The sequence below is a fragment of the Colletotrichum paranaense genome, assembly GCF_030867605.1.
Source record: "Colletotrichum paranaense strain IMI 384185 chromosome Unknown Scaffold_5.1, whole genome shotgun sequence".
Classification (NCBI taxonomy): Eukaryota; Fungi; Ascomycota; class Sordariomycetes; order Glomerellales; family Glomerellaceae; genus Colletotrichum; species Colletotrichum paranaense.
Genome location: NW_026848963.1, coordinates 43,197 through 65,377, shown reverse-complemented (window position 1 = coordinate 65,377; position 22,181 = coordinate 43,197). Strand labels below are relative to the sequence as shown.

Below are 22,181 nucleotides of genomic sequence, written 5' to 3'. Positions count from 1 at the left end.
TACCAGAACGATGGGCGGGTTTAAGAATACCAATTGATTATTGCGCGATATGATGTCGTTCCCCACCTTGATATCTCGGTCTCCTGATTGCTCTTAAGCTCTTAAACAACGACCGCATCAAGCCCTCTCGGCCCAGTCTCGCTTGATAAAGTCGGCACATCGCTCTGCCACCATATAAGTTGGCGCTACGGTGTGAGCACTCGTCACCTTTGGGAAAACGCTTGCATCAGCAACGCGCAAGTTTCGGAACCCGTGGACCTTCAAATTCTGGCCGACTACACCTTTATCGACCACGGTACCCATGCGGCACGTTGAAGTTGCGTGGTAGATGTTGACCAAACGCTCCCTGATGTAAGCGTCAATCTGTTCATCCGTCACATCCCGCCACCCACCTTCGACCGTACCGGCCTTGACTCCGGGGGCGAGATGCCAGGTAGCGTTGAAGGGGTACTGTGTCTGACGGAAGCGCTCCACAAAGCTCATCGAGAAACGAGCGGCCTTGCGCGCTGCCGCCCAGTCGCGGGGATCTGTGATGTAGTGATGGAACACTTTGGGATGCGCCAGAGGATCTGAAGACGCGAGCTCGATTCTACCCCTAGAGAATGGCTGCACTAGTGTTGTCTGGAATGCGCAGTACCCCTTGCCCTTCTCATAGTCATACGAAGCATTGGTGAACAGGAGCTCAATATCAGGTACGTTCTCAGGCCTTAGCGCATCCGTGTTGTCGTGTTTCTCATCGATGCCATTTCCGTGGTGTCTCACAGTCATTGTGGTCTCGTCAACGGTGCTTGTGTGAAACCAAGCACACAATCTGGTTCCAGAAGTCGCCAATAAGCCAGTCTTGAAGAAGAGAAAGAGGACGAAGTGCCAAATGCCAATAAGTGGACTGAACAACCGGAGATATGAATCGATGAGACGGGTGCGGAAGGCGATGCCGAAAGTTATGTGATCTTGAAGGTCAGCACCAACTCCCGGCATATCTCGCACGAGTGGGATGTTGTGTTTTTCAAGATGTTTCTTTGGTCCTATGCCGCTGCGAAGAGTCAGCGACGATCGAACGTGCTGGAGGGTCTCAGAGAAACGATACCTCAACATCAGAAGCTGCGGTGAGAAGTGAGTTCCACAACAAACGATGACCTCTCTCTCGGCCTTCACGAAGCATTGCCTGGCAGGGCTCTTGTCAAGATGATCCAAAATGTGAACACCCGTTACTTCTGTCCCATCGTCGTTGGTCTGAAGCTTTGTGGCTACAACACCAGTGCAGAGTGTGAGTCTCTCCCTTCGCTCATCAACCGTCGACTTTGGAAGGTAAGCTGCCAATGAAGAATGACGATAGCCAAACTTGTCTATCATGATGTCGGTCGTGAAGAGGCCCATGGCCGGGGCATTTGGGTTATTGCCATCATTCTGGACAGGGAGGTTCATGTCGCCTGCAGCTTTTTGGATGCTGTTCGAGGCACAAGTTAGCAAGGATTTGGGGAATGCGTTCACTACAACACACTATTGGTCTATCGGGAAGTTCAAGGGATTCTGTCGAAGGTAGAGCGGCCCTATCTTAAGTCAGCTCGATCTTGAGAGGAAGAATTGGATGATACCAAATACCTTCATGACCGCGGTAGGGAGCATCGGGGTGGCAAGCAGCGTTCTCAATCTTCTTGAAGTATGGCTCGCACTTATCCCAGCTCCATTCATCATTACCAAGCGCAGCCCATTGGTTGTAGTTACCCGGCGCGCCGCGCGTGAGCATCAGCCCGTTGACTCTGGTGGCGCCGCCGAGTGCTTGAGTATTGAATGTCCGAGTCTTGCACCCCGTCCATCGCTCGTCGGGCTCAGACCAGAATGTCTCGATCTGAGGACCCTTGCCGTCGCTCGCATTGCCAACGATAGGAATACGATCAAGCCAATTGTCCTTCACCTTGCCTTTGCAGACAACGAGGACGCTGGTGCTTGGGTCTTCGCTCAGTCGGGAGGCGAGGGCGCATGCTGCTGTACCGCCTGCGTAATGTCAACTTGGGGGGACTTGGCCTCCTCGCCAACAACGACACCTACCGCCTACGATAACATAGTCAAAGGTTTTCCCGTCGACGTCAACCGCTTTGCGCTCCGGATAAGAACGAGAAAATAGCCAGGCCATGGTTACCTGATTGAAAGAAGCGTTATGGGACGATTTGGAAAACGGACTGGACTGTCCTGACGAGCAAGAGACCTCATTCAAACTATCTACTCCAAGTAGTATCTTGGGGGCTGCTGTCAGATGAGGGGTTCTTTCTTGAATTTTCGAAGGATCATCACTCGTCTCAAAGCCATAGACTAGTCTTACACCAAAGATCAATCGCAATCTACAGGAACGCCAGAAAGTGCGATCCCTCCAATCGCTGGCTGATCCTTCGCCGGCTAAGGCAACCCAGGCACTTGTTTAAACCTTGGCTTCCGTTACCTACTCACACGGCAGTCCCGGAAACTAATGTTAGAAGAAAGAACAAGAGGATATCTAGAGGACAAGAGCCTTGAGACCTTTTCATCATGGGCGATATTTCTATGAGAATCCCTCTTCATTCATTTGCGGCCCCCAGTGTAACCCGGATCTGTGGCATCTCAGCATCAGCTCACCGCCAGCAATACTTTCATGCCAACCGACTTTGCATGCTGTAGCACACCAATGTCGGCCAACTATCATCAGAGAAAGACCAATACCGATCGGCAGGCCGCAGAAACGGCCAAGAATGCGTGCGAGTCGAACGGTCGACGTTCAACAGCAATGAAACCTGGCTGCTTGTCGATTGACATCGGAAGCACTCAATGGTGCCCCACTGCCTCCACTACCTAAGGTACTTTTCTGTGTATGTCTTGTCACTAAGGTAACAATGAGACGCTCAAATAACCTGAGGTAAGGATGAGTTCGGATACCTAACAGGGTGTTACGAGGATCAGATGGAAACTCCCATTGACTTTGAATTGACTCGTCTAGGTATTCGATTAAGGTACCTTACTGGATATTGGCGGGGAAGAGGGAAAATAAGCACTGAAAACAGGGCACGACTCGTCTTTTTCGTGCCTGCCGTTTCTCATCCTGGGGTTCCTGCCTTACTGTGTAGGCGGAGGTGGTCTTTCCTTCCATTTGCACCGACCTGTGGTTCGAAGTTCGAACGGCGGCCCGCTCCTAGCCCCAGTGATGGGAGGAAGGCGCAAGACGCGAGCTTAGCCACGCTGTTCGTACTCTTTTCGAATGTCTGCACTGCACTGCACTGCACTGCCCCTAGAATGGACGATAGCCACCTAAGCTTCATCAGTCGATGATTTCCCCCTCCCACAACGACGTCGCCCATCTTCCACGTCAACATACATCGCATCGCCTTGCCTTACATCTGCATCTCCATCAACAACAGCGGAGCCACCACCGTCCTCGTCCCCCGAATCCCGCTGCCTGTTGCACAGCAAAGTAGCGCAGTATAAGCCACGAGCTAGCAACTGATAGGGCTATTGGGAAAGACATGGGTGTAAATGCTGACACAGGGGAGGGGTTGGGTTGGGAATGGGGCCAGGCCGGTATAAGCAGGCAGGCAATCAACGATTCCATGATTGGAGATGGCTGGTGAGACGAGCTGAAGCTGCTACGGAGTACCAAGTACTGGGGCGAGCATTCGCTTCTCGACACTGACCTGGCCTGGTCGCACATCCCATGGCATCCCACCTGCACTCTTCTTCCGTTTCCCGGTCGCGGCTGTGCCGCCATCGCGCGCTAGCCAAACGTGCAGCCTCGTCCTGTCTCGTCGAGATTCTTTTTCGACTTCGACTCGACACACGTCACGGCTCCCTTCTGCCGCGTTTCTCCTCCTGAGCTGACCCTACTTGTCTGCTCCAAACTCGGGTTGCCTCACGCCACCCATGGCTTCCTTCAATTTCATCAAATCTACCCCCATGACCGACGTAGACCGCTCCTGAGCACCTCGATACCACCCGCATCCGAGAGAGCACCAAGTCCCGAGCACCATTAGCTGTGCAGCTCCGAATAATCAATTCGCAAGGCTCGGTAAACAACGGCAAACAGAAGTCCATAACGAACCCATTGGTCCGAGACAATGGCCATGGAGGGCATGAGCGAAGCACAGTTCAACCAGACTCTTCAGCAGATTAACGACAATATCAACGACGACGACAAAGAATTGTTTGTTGCCATTGTCGCTCTCGTCATCTCCATCGTCGCCTTGCTTGCATCCCTCCTGCAGGTCGCACAACAATATTTCGCTTCCGCCGCTGGCTATTCAAGTTGTGGCAGCAAGGTGATAGGAAAATGGTCCGAATCCAAGCAGCGCAAAATCAAGTTCACCGAGTTCCGATTCGAGGTCCTTTTCGAAGCTCCCGTTATTTTCCTATGCCCTCCGACTAATAAGAAGGGCCCCGTCAAAGACGAGCCCATTATATTCATCGACGGCTCGGAAAAGAGCTTGCTGGACAGCCGGTCCGAACTTCAAGATCAGAAGGATGTTTCCGACAAGGAGCTTGCGAAACAGTCAGTCCATACGGCTGACAATGAGCGAGCTTCGTGGGTGGCGCTCCTCTCTGCCCTGCAAAAAATGGAACATGAATCTAGGGAATGGCAAGAAAGACAATATACCGAAAAAGTCTACCAAAAGCCACCCAAGGGATCTGACCAGCTCGAGAGCCAGGAAAACGTTGCCAGCGTCCTTAGAGAAGTCAGTGACAAGTATACTCTGACGGTCGCCATTCAGAAGAAGCGTAGGAGCTGGGATACGATGCCCACCAACGTCAAGAAGCCATACGCCACAACGACGTGGTGCCATATGGTCGAAATGCTGGCCATGCTCGGCGTTTACTGGGTCGAATTCAATAGGACCAACGATAGATACCGTGCAGAAGGCAATGGCTACACCATCACGGGGGAGAAGGTTAGCGATCTTGGTATCATGTTCACATTCCAGGTTTATGGGCGCAGTCGATTTGAGAACAACCGTGTTATACCCGTGGACGAGACCAAGGAGCTTTGTTTTGGCTTTCTCCCAACTATTTACCGGGCGACGTCGGACAATCGACGTTTGAAGTTTCCCAACGATGAGCCCCGCGACTTGTCGACCCTTAACTTCGCTAGTAACCATGAAATCGCTGAAACGCTGGTTTTGATCGGCTGTAATACCAATACCGTCAACTACTTTTCCACCACATCGACAGCCAGAGTTGGCCATTTGTTTCCTGGTAAGCTGAGGTCGTACAGTTCTTACTGTTTCCCAGCGCTGACATTTTCTTGGCAGTTGCTTTCGAGATCGTAGGCATGCTTGGACGTACACTCCACATTGAGAAAAGCGCATTCCGTTTACTTCCCAATCCTACTCACTATCGATGGGATACGAAAAACTTCTCCTTGACTAAACTGCTGGAAGCATACACCATGCAAATGAACAAACTCAAGTCGGATCAGCCAAGTCCTAGCCTTGTCGGCAGAGCTATTCGGAGGAATATCCGAAGAATTAACGGGCTGATCAAGACGCACACTGCCGCCTCCGGCAACTGGTTGAGCCTGCCCCTCATGGATGCTCTGCACGAGGCTCTTAACGACACCGATGAGATTTTGACGGCAAGGGCGAAGGTATCTCGGCCAACAGCGCCTCCACGGGTCGACTCGATGATGACCGCAAAGCCCTCTGTTTTTGAGGGCAACCCTGAAGGCGCAGTTGAGAGCGCACGACGTGAGATGGTTCAAGATGTGTTACGCAGTCATATTCAAGAGGTCCTAGGAGGGTTCAACGAGAAGCCGGAAAAGACGGCACCGAAACCTACAGGTAACGCCGCCACAATGGAAAACAGAGTGAGGAGCCAGCTTCGATTTGAGGATATCGATGCGGCACCACCAGAACTAAAGCAAGAGAAACTCATGGAGGTTTACTTCCGCTTGGTGCGGAGAAAGGTCATCGAAGTGTCTCGAGAATCGTCAGATAGGCGCGAGCAGCCTACTGTGGGCTTTGGCGGTCTCAAAAAACGGAACCAAACCAACTTCAGTACCCGGACTGTCGAGACAATAGACGATGAAGAACCAATACTGCTGCACGAGTTGGGCGAGGAGCACGTCACCCACGAGGATATCTGGTGCACTCTCGTTTTCCGGATGATTTGTTGGCTCATGCTACACGATTTCCACAAGAAAGATGTCCAGGTATCGAAGAGCGAACTTTTGGGCAGCCGCTTGCCGGTATATATCTCATAGTCGAAAGATATATCGAGGAGGACAACGATCTTTTCAAGCATTTTGGAAGAAAGAAATTGCATTAATAGGATATGGATGGATATGGACGGATTATGAGCATGAGAGCGAGTAGTTTGATGTCCCCCGAAAGCCCCAATTGGAGCTAGACATGAAACAACTTCGGTCTTCAGGGTAGCTTACGAATGATGACAATGACAATCAAACGATTATCTTAAAAATTAGAAATCTCCTGTGTGAGAAGACGGGAGTCTAGGCCCGTACGCTCTGGCTGAGAAGGGCTGGCGGCAGCAACGCTTATACCTGTCAGCGCTTCGTCAACTTGTCATGCGATTGATCCCCTGACCAAGGTCTGGGACAAGAGTCTGGAGGGTTGGCCTGGACAGAGCCAGCCGGCCGATGGGCTAGTGAATTCATGGAGAGGCAACCCGAGGCCCGGGAACGAGGATGGAGCCCGACTGAGGGATGCGGAGCCCGTCACTGGCTTGTCACCGAGGCTCCAAGCGACCTTTTTGCGATTCCAGAACTCTAGCACAGTACTCCATCAACGCCCAGCGGCCCAGAAAGTTCCCAAGCTGCAAAGCGATTGCAGTCCTCACATTCCAAGGTCCTCTGGGCGTACCGGTACTCATGGGACCGGGGACGCGCGAGAGCGCTAGGCCGGATGAGGGCGAACGGCGGCAAACAGGGGGAAAAGAACCTTGGTTCGGCAAGAGTGGAGAAGCCTACGATTGGGAGCCTGTATCCGTAAAGGAGCATGGTTCACCGAGGCTCTGGGAAGACGATACCCATGCTGCCGAATCGTGAAATGCTTCGAGGACTATTTGTTATCCTTTGGCTCAAAATACTAGCCGAGAGATACGTGGGATGAGCGTATGTGATGTGTATGGGGACCCAAGATTGAGACGAATGCTAATGGCACAGCACAGCGCCTTGACACTGTAGGGGCTCTTGATGTCACGTAGTGGAACCTGTAGTCCGCCAGAACGACTTCATCGACGCGTTCCGTATTCAATTCCTTGACGTTGGAAAGCAATGTTACGTGCGATGCTTCGGCTTCCCTGGGCGCACGCACGCTCAAGGTGAGGTGCTGCACTCACTCAATGCGAGAAGGATGCGCGGGGAAGGGCATTTGACTTTATCGGTGCATATTCAAGACGGAAGCAGACGGATGAGGCCAGTAGTTTGATGCAGGCCGCAGCTCACCATGGTTGTTGGTCTCTCTAGACGCCGGTTAGTGTGATGTCGTCCAATGCCTCGCAGCGCAGAAGACGCATCTGTGCGGCGGCTTTCAGGGCTGGGTACGAGCCAACGAGTCTCGCGAACGAGTGTGGTGTTTGCTGGTTATTTCATCCATGGTTGGCAGACATAGCTCAGACAATGGCTCTGTCGGTTCGTAAGTGGCTTGCTGCTGGCGTCCTTCTTCTCCCCGTTCTCGAGGCGTGTGTCAGCGGCTTTGCAACGGAATGTCTTGGGCGTTGGTCCCTTGATTAAGAGAGAAAAATGCGTCTATAGGGTGGTGACTCTGGCGAGAGTGCTGCGCGCTTGAAGCACTTCTCGGGGTTGGGGGTCCAATTGCATTCTCAAAACAGAATCGCGGTGTGGGAGGGCGGTATGAGACGAGACACTGCTTCACGGGCGACGACGGATAACGCGTTTACAGAGTCTGTATTACCAGAGGGTGCGTGAGTACTAGTTAGGTAGACGCGACTAGCCTATTCATGGCCCCCTTGGCGTGAGATCAGCGGATGATGGGCAGGCGAAGCAGTTTACATAGAACTTTGGGTACGGTAGGCGAATGTGCAACCCTGCGACGTGGTGGCAGCGTGCCACTGCCCAAGTTGACGCGAGAATTGGACGAGCCCAGCGTGAATGTCACTGGGGAACCTGGACCTGTGGCCGCCGTGACTGGCACGACTGGCATCTGCGAGAATGTGACTGGGGGCCATGGTGAGTGCAGTGCAGGGAAGGGAAGGGGAACTAGGGCCAGCCGCCAGCGGACCGAGGGATTGGGTTTGACATGGTCCTGAGATCGGCCGGCAACGGCCATGACAAGGGGAACAATTCACAGTGACGACTGAGGACTGGCAGCGGCAGAGGGCCTTGGTCTGGTGTTTGTTGGAATGGAGATTGATCATTGTATGCTCGGAGGTCTCTTGCTGGCTGACCTCGTCTCAAAGGCGGCAAAAAGAGTCGAGAACCAAGACAGGGAATTCCAGCCATTCTGCCGATGGCGTGCAAACAAGGAACCTGAGGTGGGAGACCTGTCCGAGAATAGACAGAGACAAAGACGGCATCTGCATAGGTATGTAAGCGCAACAACATTGGTAGACAAGCCATGGGCGCAGCAACAGCCAAGAGTCAGGACCAACAAGAGCAACGAAACTGCTTGCGAAGTTATGGATAGCAACTTGCCTAGCTTTGTGCTTCTGAGGCAATCGTTCCAGAAGCAGGAGCAATATCTGTCTACCTTACTTACCTTACCTGGCTGCCTTACATCGCTCCGAACATATCGTCAATTCTAAGATGCGTGAAGTAAGGTGAGATGGATGACAAACATTCTGTTGCGATGCTGAGTGCCTTGTACGCTTGAAACACCGGGTCAAATACCTCTACAACTAACAGGGGAGGGGGGCCCCGCTTGATCGAATTAGAAGGGCTCCATCAATGGTTGCAGTCACTTACTGAGGTCGTTACAGAAGGTACTGCAGACTGCACACCTCCCTCCAAAGGCTCAGAGTCAGGTGACCGAGGCAGCAAGTCTCAAGGCAGCTAGGTACCTACGCAGTATGTACGCTTGCCAGTCGCTGAGGTCGACCATCGAGCGAATCTGGGAAGAGAGCACAGGCTCTAGAATCCCACTTTTCCTCACTTTGACCAGACCTGGAGCGCACGTGTTGCTTCTCCACTTTGCCATGGGACAGGTACGGAGTACTCCGTACCTTTGGCGTGGACATCTGCTGTGTATCCGTAAGACTAAGGTACCTTAGATGGTGGACGAAAGTAATCCAGGGTTGGCAATCCAAACATTTGAGGCCAAAATACTTCGAAGAAACAAGCAAAGCAGAGCAGAGACGGAGAAAGCAATGTCAAAGAAAGAACATGCCCCTATTTCAGTGTTGGCTGGTGATTTTGGCTGGACAAGGTCAGGCAGGTATGAAACCCTGGGTTGCTCGCTGTAGCCGCTCCCGAACCAACACACCGGCCAAGTGGCCCAGTGACGCTCGTCGTCCTGAGTGAGTGGAGGCCACTAAAGGAGGAGCCTGGCAAGCCTGGAACTTGGAAGCAAGGAGCGATCGAAGCAAAGTACCTTTTCTGCCAGCTGTCCACCTCAAGATACCTCTCTCTTACTACATATCTAAGGATAGGCACTTTGATGCGAGCGGCGAGCGGACCACAAACCCGCAACGAAAAAAGATACTGTTTTTATTTCTTTTCCTTGCTGCCATTCCGCCATCTCATTTCATCTTGTCGCTTGAGCGTTGCCCGCCTGCCTGATCCACTTTCCATGCTTAAGAGTCTAGACTTGAGATCCGGACGGCACCTACCTAGCCTGCTCGTGCCTGCTAGGTATTGATGAATCAATCGAGTCTGTTCTCGTTCAGTCGAGATTCCCGACATTGGGCCCTTGTTCTATGCTCTCATTGCCTCGATGACCTGTCGCCCACCCAGCGTTACGCTCAAGTCTCAAAGGAGAGGAGAGGGTGCTTTGATATCATCTACCTCGAATTATGACAAAGACGCAAACAAGCCCGGACCCAAGCCTGACCTGATCCACATAAGAAAGTAAGAAAGGCGAAGACGCCTTCTTCCCTCTTGTTTTCCCTCGCCGCTTTCACTACCTCGTTGCTTGAAGCCAACTTTATTCCCCGCAGCTTGGAAACCTTCCATTCTCTCCCACAATCCTTCCAGGTTACGTCTTTGGCACCTACTCGACATTCTTCCATGCCCGGCATTTTGCTGTGCGAACAATTGATAGAACCCTTCTTCATTCCTGCCTGTCACCATTTACCGCTCCCGAGGTAACTTGGCGGCGGGAGTATCTTTCCTCGATACTCCGTACATTACCTACCTACCTTAGTACCCAGCTTAACTTCCCTGACGTCCGGCCGCCGACAGTCGTCTCACCGCGTTATTGACCGACGCCTGCTTTTTCGGCTTGCCTTGCATCGCCCCCGTCGTTCCTTCCACTGCGGCATTGCTTCTGCGCTTTCATTCCATTCCGATCCGTTGCGGTGTGAGCAGCGGGCTTCTGTTGTGCCGTGCACCTACTAATTGGGTACCGTATTGCTTTACTCAAGGCCTCCCAAGGTTGGGTACCTACTTTGAGTAGATACTGAGAGTGGTACCTTATATTTGGTGTTTTGTAGTCGAATCTACAAGTACCTCCCGCCAGGTACTTTTTCTTCAGGGGTGCCCATCCACCTGGGGGCAGGCAGTGAAAACCTGGAACGAACCTCCCCGTGCTGTTTCTCCTCCGCGGTACTGAGGTACCTTCCATTACCTTCATTGCCCCCCAAAACCGACAAGGACCGCGCCGCATCACCAACGAGTCGCTCTTTCCGCCGTGGCCCGCGACACCCTATCCGTACGTACCTAAAGTTCCCAAGGCTCCTGCCCGCCCTCACACCCTCGCGGTTCGCCCTCCCCTCCCGCCTTGGTTGTCCACGGTGCTGCCACCAAAAAACTCCACCTCCACATCCACAGTACCCGCACCCGTAAGCCGTGCCTGCAACCTGCGACCTGCGACCGTAATCCCGCCCGCCACCTTCGAAATCCCCAACCCTCACTCACACCCGATTCCGATCCCAAACCTTACATTTCCTCTCCTCTTCGACACCTCCCCTCTCTTTTCCGACACTCTCACGACAAATACTCCCCGCCTCACATCGCACCTTGCAGCAGTCGAGATTTCGAACTAGACCGCATACCACGCGAGAGGCAATATGACGCCCTCGCCCGGTCCTCAGATCAATACCACGGAGGTGAGGCGGCCTCGCTCTAGCCAGACCGTCTCCTTCTCTGTCGACGAAGGCAATAATTCTATTCACGGATCCGACTCGACAAGCCTCCAGCTGGCCGTTTCTGAGTGCATAGAAACCACAACTACAACCACTACCACCACCACTAAGCGCACCTTTCCACCCGTCTACCTGCGCGAAGTTCGTCCTCTCCATGAACTCGACTCTAAGGAGTATCCTCTCGCCTCGAAGCCTCTACCCCCCGAACTCGCGAACTTCTCTTTCAGTGTCTCTGGCTCTTCTTCCGATGGCACGGTCGACAACCCTTTTGCTGCCAAAACCGTAAGCCCCCTCACGACTTCCCACCCTGTCTATCTTTTTTCTTTCTTTTTTTCTTTGCTCTTCTCCTTTCCTTGCCATCCATCGCATTTGCTGACAATGTCTATCTCAGCAGCGCAAAGCACCGATTGCAGCCGAAAGGCAGCCAGCAGGCCTCCTGAAAGATGACGAGTCGAGTCAAGAGCCCCCAAGACGCACATCAAAGTCGCCCTCAGATGCCAGCCAAAGAAAGTCTCGTCGTTCGAATCCCCGCGAAGCATCGCCGTCCTACAACGCGTCGCCAGTCCTGCCTTCGAGACCCTCCAGGAACCCCAGACCCACTGGGCTCTCCATACCCGAGGACGCTTCGCAACGTCTTAGACGCCAACTCACGAGGGGCAGACCGTCCGGCTACCTGGCCACTCCAGATACCTCCGAAGTCGCTGGTGCAAGCTCAGAGCGTGTGACGCGACCACGATCCCTTCACCCTCACCGCTCCAGTCATACTCCCCCAGAGTCGGGACCGAGTCAAACAAACTTGCAGGAAGCGGCCAGCCCCATCGGAAGCGATGCACTCACTGTCTTCAGCAGTAACGTTGCCACTCCGCCCATCACCGACGCTGACCCTGAGCCATTTGTTGATACCGACGAGTCGCTCCAACAATCTCTCAGAGCCGTTGGCCACAGACCCTCCATCGATGCCGTGGCTGCACAGGATGCAAGCCTGCCTAGTCCGAGACTTTCGCCTACCCTGGCAGCCGCTCAACTGAATTCGAGAGACTCCGATGACGAAGATGGAGAGTCACCCCAGAGCAGTGCTGTTGCCCGACGAAATGTCAGCTTCCGCAACCAGGCCTGGCTGCATGAATCACAGACGACCGAGGAGGGCGGCTACGCTTCCGACATGTCCATCGTTGTGGATGACAGCTCCTTCCAAGCGGACGACCTCGACGCCCACACCGCCATGCTCGACACCCGCAACATGATGGAAAGATTCGATGCCATGCCCAACGAGATGAAGAGCTTTTTGATGTATAATCTTCTCCGGCGATGCCCGAGAAAAACCCTTCGTCTTGTAGCCGATGTCGTCACCCCTGCGCTGAAGTGCGACTTCTTCAAACAGCTTCCTCTCGAGTTGAGCTTCCACGTCTTGTCGTTCCTCGATCACCGCGACTTGTGTCGAGCTGCGCAGGTCTCCAAGCATTGGCGAAATATCGTGGACACGAACGAAACTGGGTGGAAGGAGTTGTTCGATCGCGATGGTTTCACACTGCCTCCGGGTGAACTCGACAAGGCCATTATCCAGGGCTGGGGTTGGCAAGATCCCGTTGGAGTCACTGGGGCCGAGGTTGACTTGCGACCTCTGAGCAGACTGGACTCGGCCGACAACGAACTCACCAAATCCGTTGTCAAGACCGATTCGACGAGCAGGCTTCGCAGTTCCAAGCGAAAGAGGGCTCTCAACTTATCTAGCGCCGATAGATCGAAGCGTAGAGCTAGCGGCCAGGATGTAGCCCGGCTGGATGCGATACAGTCCGAGGTGAAGCAACACAAGTCCGAGGGACCACTTTCAGCAGCCAACGCGGCGGCCGCTGCTGTGCCCAATCCCAAGACCAGCATCCCGGGACTCCAGAAGTTGCATCTGTTCAAGTCCCTTTACCGACGCCATTACATGATTCGGCAAAGTTGGACGAGCGGCAAAGTCAAGCCTGGACACGTTGCTTTTGCTGCCCACCCCCGCCATGTCATAACATGCCTGCAATTCGATGAGGACAAAATCATCACCGGTAGCGACGATACCTTGATTCATGTCTACGACACCAATACCGGAAAGCTGCGGAAGAAGCTCGAAGGCCACGAAGGCGGTGTCTGGGCCTTGCAATACGAAGGGAACATGCTCGTCTCTGGATCTACCGATCGATCTGTTCGTGTCTGGGATATCGAGAAGGGTCTTTGCACACAGGTCTTCTATGGACACACTAGTACCGTTCGATGCCTGCAGATCCTTATGCCTACTGAGAACGGGAAGGGCCACGATGGAAAACCTATCATGATGCCGCCAAAGCCGCTCATCATTACGGGGTCCCGTGACAGTCAGCTTCGTGTCTGGCGCCTGCCTGAGGTCGGCTCTCGCAGATACATCCAGACTGGCCCTCCAGCCAATGATGCCGACTGTCCCTACTTCATCCGAACGCTTTCTGGACACACGCATTCTGTGCGTGCCATTTCTGCACACGGTGACACCCTCGTCAGTGGTAGCTACGACAGTACTGTCCGCGTCTGGCGGATCAGCACTGGCGAGTCTCTGCACGTTCTGCATGGTCACTCCCAGAAAGTCTACAGCGTCGTACTCGACCACGAACGTAACCGTTGTATTTCAGGGTCCATGGACTCTCTGGTGAAGATTTGGGACCTGAACACCGGCGCTTGTCTCCACACCCTAGAAGGCCACAGCTTACTCGTCGGACTGCTCGACTTACGGGACGAAAGACTCGTGTCAGCTGCTGCCGACAGCACCCTACGCATTTGGGACCCAGAGAATGGCAAATGCAAGAATGTACTCACAGCCCATACTGGCGCAATTACATGTTTCCAGCATGATGGCCGAAAGGTCATTTCTGGAAGCGAGAAGACGGTCAAGATGTGGGACATTCGTACTGGCGAGTGTGTTCAAGATCTCTTGACCGACCTGAGCGGTGTTTGGCAGGTCAAGTTCGACCAGAGGCGTTGTGTTGCAGCTGTTCAGCGAGACAGCTTGACCTATGTCGAGGTAAGTTTCACCCTTAGAGATTCATCAGACAATTTGCTAACCAACACATGATAGATTCTCGACTTCGGCGCTGTCCGTGATGGCAAACCTCTCTTCGAGCTTGGCGAACGCAAGCTCCTCAACGAGCCAGAAGTCCGCGCCCTTTTGGCCGAAGACTTATAATGACGAAGGAATATCAAGATAGGACAACAGGAGTTTTCACGAACAAGCATATTACGACGGGCAAAACAGCATCCACCAAGGGGGAAACCGCATGATGGCATAATGACATTGGTAGGGCGGGGTTGGATGGGCTTCTTCTACCCTCACATTCTCGGAGTTTTTAACGGCCACAGGCGGGGCTTGAAAACAAAAAAGGCGGGCGTTTGCATGATTTCTGGGCCGCGCAGAGCGCATATACCACTTCACTGTATGGGATAATGTAGATATCAGGCAAAAGCCGCACGAAATGAAAGGGTTCATGGTACATCAATTATCACATAGTGGTCCGCGTCTTTTTCTTGCAGTAGACAGTTTATATATTGTGATTATGAGCTCTTTCAACGCTACACTTGACACAGAAAGACAACTGTGGAGGACTCTCTAGCCTGTGCTTTAGCCCTTCTTTCCCGTGCTTTTGTCCGTCTCTTGTTCTCTGTCGCATTGCTCATTACAAAGACTGAATAAAGTCATTCATTCTTGTCCTTTTGTGTGGATTTCCAACAGCAAAGAAGCACGAAGTAACAAAAACAAACGCTAAATCAAGCATGGACTACGCTCACGGCACAGCCTGGATATCTAGATAGTAAAAGAAGCACTAGATCTTACGGTTGACCACTCAATTTAGACCACCTCCGATTGAACGGCCCCCTTTGAAAGGGACTACCCAACCTCGATGGTGTCCGGCCCGAGTCGTCACGTTGCTCACGCTCCCTCTGCGGTTGCTTGACGTCTCCCTCCAGCCCGAAGCCGTACGTCTCGACGCCTCCCGCGTGCGGATCCTTGGGTACGAGGCCGTAGCCGACCTTGGCGCCGGCGACGGGTCGATGGTCGCTGTTGGGCGTCGTTGCCCAAGGGAGCTTCTCGAGGCCCGGGCCGCGGGTTGCCGCGACGATGCTGCTGAAGCGCGTATTGCGGACGAGGCCCTCTTCGCGGACGGCAGCGAGACCAAAGGCCACGCCAACGATGGCGAGGAGGATAGCGACGGAGTAGACGGCCCAGAGGTCGCGGGCGTGGTACTTGTAGCGGAGGTCGGTCCGCTCGCGGGTGCAGGGGTAGGTGTGGTTGTCACCGAGACGGGTGCCCGTCTTCTCGCTCGTGTCGTTGGCCCAGACGACGGCGAGGAGGCGTGGCTGAGAGAACATGGAGATGAGGATGTCTTCGTAGAGGCTCTGGACCTGGAACATAAAGTCCTTGACGACGAGGTAGTTGTGCTGGTCGAGGATGCGCGTTTGCAGGATTTTGGTGTTGGCGTCGGTGTTGGGTTGGAAGATTGTCCCGTTGATGTATTGGCGGAATTGGTATCCGATGGAGTGATATGCCATCGTTCTACGGTAACGAGCCACGTCCTGCGGGAAGATGTAGTTCGATTCCGGGGTGCCTGTGGTGTTGTCCGCTGTTCCATCTTGAGCGTCGACGCCGGGGAGGTAGCGGGTATCGACGATGCGGTCGAAGAACGTTCGCTTCCGGACAGTGGTCTTTTGAGTGAGACCCGTGTAGTTGAAGTCGACCTCATACTCCGTCTCACGATGCTCGCAGCCAAACACCTTTGGGGTGTAGGCCGTTTGCCATTCGGGCAAGGCGGGGTTCATCGGCTGGGGATCGGATGGCTCATCGACCTCAGCGATGCCGAACCAGAGCACCGGCTCCACACGGAGCGCGCCGAGGTTTTGCGGATATGGCGGTGGCGTGTTGATGACGCCTGCGGGACCAGTGTCGTTCATCTGAGGGTTCTGATACTCGCCAGCGGTGGCATGAGCAATGTAGGTATGATTGCCCACCGGGGCAAGCATGCTCATGTTGAAGGGCACCTCGGCGCCGTTGAGCTTTTTCGGTGTCGACCCGACGCCGCTGGCAAGCTCTTCGCACTTGTATCCGGGGCCCTTGAACTGAATGGTGAATGAACAGTTCCAGCCCATGCCGCAAACATCAAGACTTGCATTCGTCCGCGAGAGCGGTTTCTTGCCTAGAATTGCTGAAGTAGATATCTCTTCGAATTGCCAGCTCGTTCCGATCCAATAGTCAAAGAAGTCTTCGCTGGACTGATTCAAGGTAGTTGTGTTCCATAAGGAAGTGGAAAGCTCAAAAAGGTTGTTAATCTTCGTCCCTGTACGAAAGTCATTGGTTTCTTCTTGTGCAAAGTTGAGAGTGCGAATGGATGGGCACGTCGTGGTCTGGCGTGTCGTCGCAGGTTGAGCAGTTAGAGTGTCTGAGGTGAGAACCACGACAAGAGGGGTACACCACACATAGATGGCCAAGATCATGGCGATCCTAGCTTGGCGAAAGACTTCAATGTTGAAAATGGCAGTCATATCTTCCGCCGCGGCAAAGAGCGAATCCACGGCAGCGAGGGTGAGCATCTTTCGGCGGACAGTCATCCATACTCTTTGTCGGAAAGCTAGGATCACAGCCGATCCAAGACTTGCCTTGCTGAGGAATGACAATGCAGCGCCGTAGCGTAGCATGCGAATCTGGCCGTTGGCCTCTGTTCCGTCAAGGCCGGCATAGAAAAAATGGTGGCCGAGGGCAAATGCAATCCCGGCGAAGAGGAAAAAATACATATTCCATGACGGGTGCCAGTACTTGTTGAAAAGCCGAATTTGCTCCGGGGGATAATACATCGACTGCGGTCGATTAGGCGGAGGACCATGCCACGGTGGTGAGAGTAGACCAGTCGCCGAGGACTGAGAATCGACTCGAGCGCTTCTATGTCGTTTTGGTGGAAGCCCTCCAGTAGAAAGTCCGCCCGTATACGGCGTGCTTAGGCTGGAGTAAGAGGCAGAATAGTTTGAATACTCGTGCCTATCCATTTGCAATGGCGCCGGCCTCGGTCGCTGAGAAGACGCATTATTTCCGCTCGCCGGTGCCGGGAAATACGCTGCGGCGCCGGCAGCTCGTTCGGAAAAGGACGGTTGTGGTGATTTGGCGGAAGGCGTCGGCGGGCTTCTTCCGAAAGGCCCGTACGGGCTGCCGATGGGTGCCGGCGTTGTCGGCGTCTGTGGCCCGTTGATCGGCTTCCGAGCAAATTGGCGAGTGGGATGCCACTCAGCCGACGGCGTCATCTGAATATCATTTTGATCTTGAATGTCCCTTTCCCGCAGGCCTAGCCCTTCGTCGCCGGGTTTGCCCTCCATCATGGCTGCTTAACCCAGGCGGATGAGGCCCAGGGATAGAAGATGATGTGGTGTTGGTGGTGGTTTGAGGGAATGCGACAACCAGACAGTGACGTTAGTCGGCGTGGCACAAAGTCTTGGCTATTGGGTGGTCGCTCTAGGCACATTTGACGATTGAAATCGCCAGCGAGGTCAATCTGAAAGATCGCAGAAGTTGGATCCTCTGAGTCTCAACAACTTGTTGGGCTGGATGGCTAAGTTGTGTGGATTGCCATTCGAAGTTTTCTGGGCAAGCGACATCCAACGCGGAGGGGCACCGCTGCTGAAGAACAAAATCTCTGGAGAACAATAGAGTGAGAGGGGAAGTACGGATTGAGGGGAAGCAATGAGAGAAAGACAACTGATAAGACAGCTTGCATGTTGTCTCGTAAGGCTTGCGGAAACACAGCTACCAACACTTGCCGGAGGTGATGGATGCATGTGGCTCCTCCCGCCCTCCATCTCCGGACGTACGAATAACGAACAAGGGGAGGGGCAATGCGACCTGCGTCGAGCTGCACTTGACTTTACGAATACCTTGCCTGGTCACTACTTTGGGGCTGGCCATTGCAGCCAAGTTGGCTCAGCTCGAGGTGATGGCGCAGGACTGGCGTTCCCGACCAACATTGGGGGTAACTGATGTGCGTGATTGGTGATGGCTGCATGTGGCGGCCGGGATATGTCTCGAGAGAAACCCGGGAGCCTTGTTGGTCCCTTCATATTCTGACATCTGGGCTTGACCATATGCTGCTGCCTTTGATCGCACTCGCAACCGTGAATGGCTCTGTTTGATGAGGTGGGACGAGGTTCTCCGTCATCATCTAGACGCAGCTGAGGTTACATTCCCCTTCTCATCGGGAGGATTCAAAGAGTTTTCCATGGATGACACCGCCTCGTGGGGCCGAAGAGGATGACAGTGAGATGAGAGATGGGACGTAAGTTGTGGTAGTTCCAACGCAACCTGCAGGGTTGATGATGAGGTGAGATGACGGAAAATGAGAGTTTGGGGGCTGTGACTGAGTCTGCGTCGTTTCCCACACCAACGGACACTGAGCTATTGAAGGATGCCTCCTCGTGGACAGTATCAAGCGAAGGAGGATGCTCTCGAATTCAAGGGTCGAGGATTTCAGACATTTTGAAAAAGTCTCAGTGTCCATACACTCAAGGTAGTCATCCGACCATGAAGCAAGATATCTTGCCAACTTCCATACCCTGGCCACCCAAGTATACGGTCGATGGTAACCTTGTGGATAGGCTATAGCCAAATTCAGCATGAGAACTAGGTAGCAGAGGCCCGTCCGCCACCGGGGTTGGGTGAAGAACTACATGAGTGACCGACGCAAAGTGGGCAACGGCTGTGCGATATGAGAACCCCGAGAATTGTGTGCCGCCGCTGCTGCGATACCCAAGGGCGGCGTTCAGTTGGTCAAGGGGACTGACAACATAAAGCTGACATGCATCTTCAGCGTGCCATCTCGTACCCGGAAGAGACCGTTGTCTTTTTTGGCTTTTCTAGTCCTCCTGTAACTCAGGTGCCACCCTTCGCTGGTGAGCCTTGCGCCGTTCAGCTGACGAAAAAACTTGCTTTTGGCCGTCTGACTTTGTTTCCGATCTCGTCCATCTCCGGTTCAGCCCTACGCCTCTTCGCTGCTCCCGGCCACAACTGCGACAGCATCAAAAGTATGCCATGCCTCTCCCACTATATTAGCGGAGACTAGATCGATTGAGCTTCTTCAATTTGCTGACTGACAATTGCCGTATGCGACTGGCATCGTTCGCTTTTCATAACGCCGTCCCTGCACGTAGCCCGCCCAGTGCGATGGAAATTCGAGTACAGAAAATATGTTTCTTGCGTGTAAATTGCGATACTATCTACTGTTCTGAAATAGAAAAGTTTTGATCGCTCAAAGATGATGTAACAGTAATCGTCAGTATGTTTCCCTCTTGGATGAATAATGTATTCTCCACAACAATGCAAAGTGAGGGCCGATTCCAAGCCGCGTCCTCCCTTATGCATACCAATTATAATCCCAACTCCGTCCAGGCTGGGAAACCGCCCAAGCCATATGCATCATTTCCATTCTTCATTGTCCTCATCTGCAGCGTCTTCTTCATGGTCACATCCTAGAACACCAGAGCAGAAACCCTTTCATCTCTATCTCTGTGCTCTTTCTCCTTCTTCTTGAACAGGGACTTGAGCATGTTGTTTTTCTTGGGTCGGAGAACCGCTTCGATAGCCTCGTCTTCCTTCTGGCGACTGCCGTCCTCAATTGCTAGTGTCGGCGCGCGTGTACTGCGCTTGGAAGCAGAGCTGCGGTGACTTCGGTGGCTGCTGGCGACACTCTCGGCGTCTCTTTCAGATCTCGCAGCCTCGGACCTTGCAACACTGCTCTTGCGTTCGGGCACCTCGGACTCGCGGATGCTGCGATGCGACCTGGATGAGTGGTGCGACCTCTCCGACCTCTCGGTCCTCTCCGTCCTCGAGCTGCGGTGCGTCTTGGAACTGCGTTGTGTCCGGAAACTCCGCTCAGTACGGGTGTCGTCTCCAAGCATGGAACGCGCGGCCTCAGGGCTGATGAGCTCCATATCAACACTCTCATCATCACCTGCAGGGGCGATCCCGCGGCGCCAACTCTCGATGGAGCTAAGCTCCTCGTCAAGTCGAGGATCAAGAACATATGCCTCGTCGTAGGCAACGGTCCCCTCGCGGACGCTTCCTTCCCGCACGCTCCCCTCCCGTGGCTGCTGGTAGGGGTCATACTGGTCGTACTGGTCGTACTGATCGTGCTGTGCATACTCGATGGCCTGTGGTGCGGGTTGTGCCTCGAAGGCCATTGCGTTGGCGATAGCTGCCTGTTTCTGGGCCTGGGCGTCCTTTATCTGCTTCACAATCTTCCACCCGCCGAACATGACTACCGTGAGGCCGATACTTGCACCGGCGGCAATGAGAAATTGAGGCGATGCCAAAAGCGCAAAAACGGCCGGCGAGCCTCCCTTGATCACAGATAAGAAGGCAGGCGACATTTGTTTCAAGAGCGTGGACAATTCCGCTAGCGTCAAGGCAACAGCGGCGGCGGCATCGGGATTTCCTTGCAGATGAGCGATGGTAGCGGTCGCGGAGTGGTGTGCGCATTTGGCTTCGTCGAGGAGTCCCTCGACCCTGGAGATGAGTGTCTTAGCCTCCTTCTCCTTGGTCAGGGGATCCAGATCAGTGCGATCCTTCAGATCGGGAGGAATGTTGCCGTATGCGAGGTCCATATCGATTTCCTTCTCTTTGCGACCCTTGGGTATAACAGGCGCGGACATGGTACGGGGAACCATGGATCCACGGATTGTTGCCGAGTCTGCGAGACTGTCGCTGCAAGACGGGGCGGTGGTGTAATGCGGCAAGGTCGGGCGGCTCAAAGCCACATCGCGGGGAGCCGTTTCGGCATAAGGAGCACGGTATGCAGAGGGAGGCGCTCTTGATGGCGTGACGCTGGAGACTTCGGAATGTGTCTTGAGGTTGTTCTCGGTCAGAGCAGGTCTCGAATGTGGATAGTACTCGACATCGCGGTGGCTTGACTGGGAGCGTCTCGATCGATGACTTCTCCTGGAGCTGGCGACAGAGCGGCCATCGTCGTGCGAGTAGCGGCGATCAAAGGCTTCGGGAGGGAGATCGCGAGAAGTATCAAAGGTCTGGGCGCGCTTCAGAACCTCCCGGTCGGCCTTGATGGCCGCCTTTTTCTCCTGGTAGGAAGCCTTGGCTTCTTTGAAGATACCGGCCAGGTGTTTTCCCTGCAGAAGCGAAGATGATACGTCAGCTATTGGGCTTCATCGCTCGGCTGAGAGTTGTAGTGCGTATGCATTGTTTGCATGTCGAATGTTGTTGCGCACAGTTCTGACGGCCGAATTCAAGGGCTGGATCGAGTGGGCATGGAGTCTGATGAGGGGCGGTGGGGGGGAATGCAACGGGTGTGAGCCAGAGAAAGAGACTTACGGTACTTATAATCTTGCCCGAATTGTTGATGATAGTGACTGTCTGCGTGAGGGCCATGATGATATATCTCAGTTCACCTGCTCGGCGTCTTTCACCGAGCAAGTGATGTGTATGTGTGAGAGAGTGTGCGAGTGCGTCAAGGCAGAGGAAGAGTGTGTGAGAGACACACACACAGGCGGTGACCCAGTATGGTGGTGTTGGTGCGGGCGGTACTAGTCGATTTTGAAGCTTTCCCTTCTTTTAAGTGACGACAGGCTCCAGGGTGCTACGAGACGGGTTTGGCTTGGCCAAGAAGGTTCCGTCAGGGCTTTGGGAGGAAGAGGGAGGCTGGTCTCAGAGGGAGCCCAGTCCACCGCCAAAATTGAACCCGTCTTGTTCGTTGTCGCGGGGAGCCACTTGAAGGGCACTCGGGGCACTTCTGGGCGCTTTTGGGGGCAGGGTCCCTCGCTGTTGACGATGCGGTGAAGGAAAGGAGGCCCCTAACAATACTCCACCGTCACAGTTCCAAACGGAAGCGAGTACCGACTTGGGTGACAAGGGGTGGAGGACACCGAGGACGGGTTTGCAAATCGGCCCCCACAAAGTCACA

General features: G+C 53.9%; 7 protein-coding genes across 7 annotated transcripts; 3 read left to right on the top strand and 4 right to left on the bottom strand.

Moving 5' to 3' along the window:
- Nucleotides 1–117: 117 nt before the first annotated feature.
- On the bottom strand, nt 118–2,134 carry CPAR01_06312 (choline dehydrogenase; the record flags this gene model as incomplete). The annotated part of the gene is made up of 4 exons (XM_060490585.1): nt 118–1,447; nt 1,502–1,550; nt 1,603–1,995; nt 2,050–2,134. 4 exons carry the CDS (start codon nt 2,132–2,134, stop codon nt 118–120), a joined length of 1,857 nt encoding a protein of 618 aa, XP_060349459.1.
- A 1,242-nt stretch (nt 2,135–3,376) lies between these two features.
- Nucleotides 3,377–3,577, bottom strand: CPAR01_06311 (uncharacterized protein; the record flags this gene model as incomplete). Its single annotated transcript, XM_060490584.1, has 1 exon — nt 3,377–3,577. The coding sequence occupies one exon, from the start codon at nt 3,575–3,577 to the stop codon at nt 3,377–3,379; it is 201 nt and encodes a 66-aa protein (XP_060349458.1).
- Nucleotides 3,578–4,079: 502 nt separating this feature from the next.
- Nucleotides 4,080–6,217, top strand: CPAR01_06310 (modin; the record flags this gene model as incomplete). The annotated part of the gene is made up of 2 exons (XM_060490583.1): nt 4,080–5,211; nt 5,268–6,217. The coding sequence occupies 2 exons, from the start codon at nt 4,080–4,082 to the stop codon at nt 6,215–6,217; spliced, it is 2,082 nt and encodes a 693-aa protein (XP_060349457.1).
- Nucleotides 6,218–8,337: 2,120 nt separating this feature from the next.
- Nucleotides 8,338–8,739, top strand: CPAR01_06309 (uncharacterized protein; the record flags this gene model as incomplete). The annotated part of the gene is made up of 1 exon (XM_060490582.1): nt 8,338–8,739. The coding sequence occupies one exon, from the start codon at nt 8,338–8,340 to the stop codon at nt 8,737–8,739; it is 402 nt and encodes a 133-aa protein (XP_060349456.1).
- A 2,421-nt stretch (nt 8,740–11,160) lies between these two features.
- On the top strand, nt 11,161–14,425 carry CPAR01_06308 (WD domain-containing protein; the record flags this gene model as incomplete). Its single annotated transcript, XM_060490581.1, has 3 exons — nt 11,161–11,517; nt 11,627–14,263; nt 14,318–14,425. 3 exons carry the CDS (start codon nt 11,161–11,163, stop codon nt 14,423–14,425), a joined length of 3,102 nt encoding a protein of 1,033 aa, XP_060349455.1.
- A 641-nt stretch (nt 14,426–15,066) lies between these two features.
- CPAR01_06307 (uncharacterized protein) lies at nt 15,067–17,598 on the bottom strand (the record flags this gene model as incomplete). Its single annotated transcript, XM_060490580.1, has 1 exon — nt 15,067–17,598. The coding sequence occupies one exon, from the start codon at nt 17,596–17,598 to the stop codon at nt 15,067–15,069; it is 2,532 nt and encodes an 843-aa protein (XP_060349454.1).
- Nucleotides 17,599–19,737: 2,139 nt separating this feature from the next.
- On the bottom strand, nt 19,738–21,649 carry CPAR01_06306 (uncharacterized protein; the record flags this gene model as incomplete). Its single annotated transcript, XM_060490579.1, has 2 exons — nt 19,738–21,390; nt 21,593–21,649. 2 exons carry the CDS (start codon nt 21,647–21,649, stop codon nt 19,738–19,740), a joined length of 1,710 nt encoding a protein of 569 aa, XP_060349453.1.
- Between the last annotated feature and the right edge of the window lie 532 nt (nt 21,650–22,181).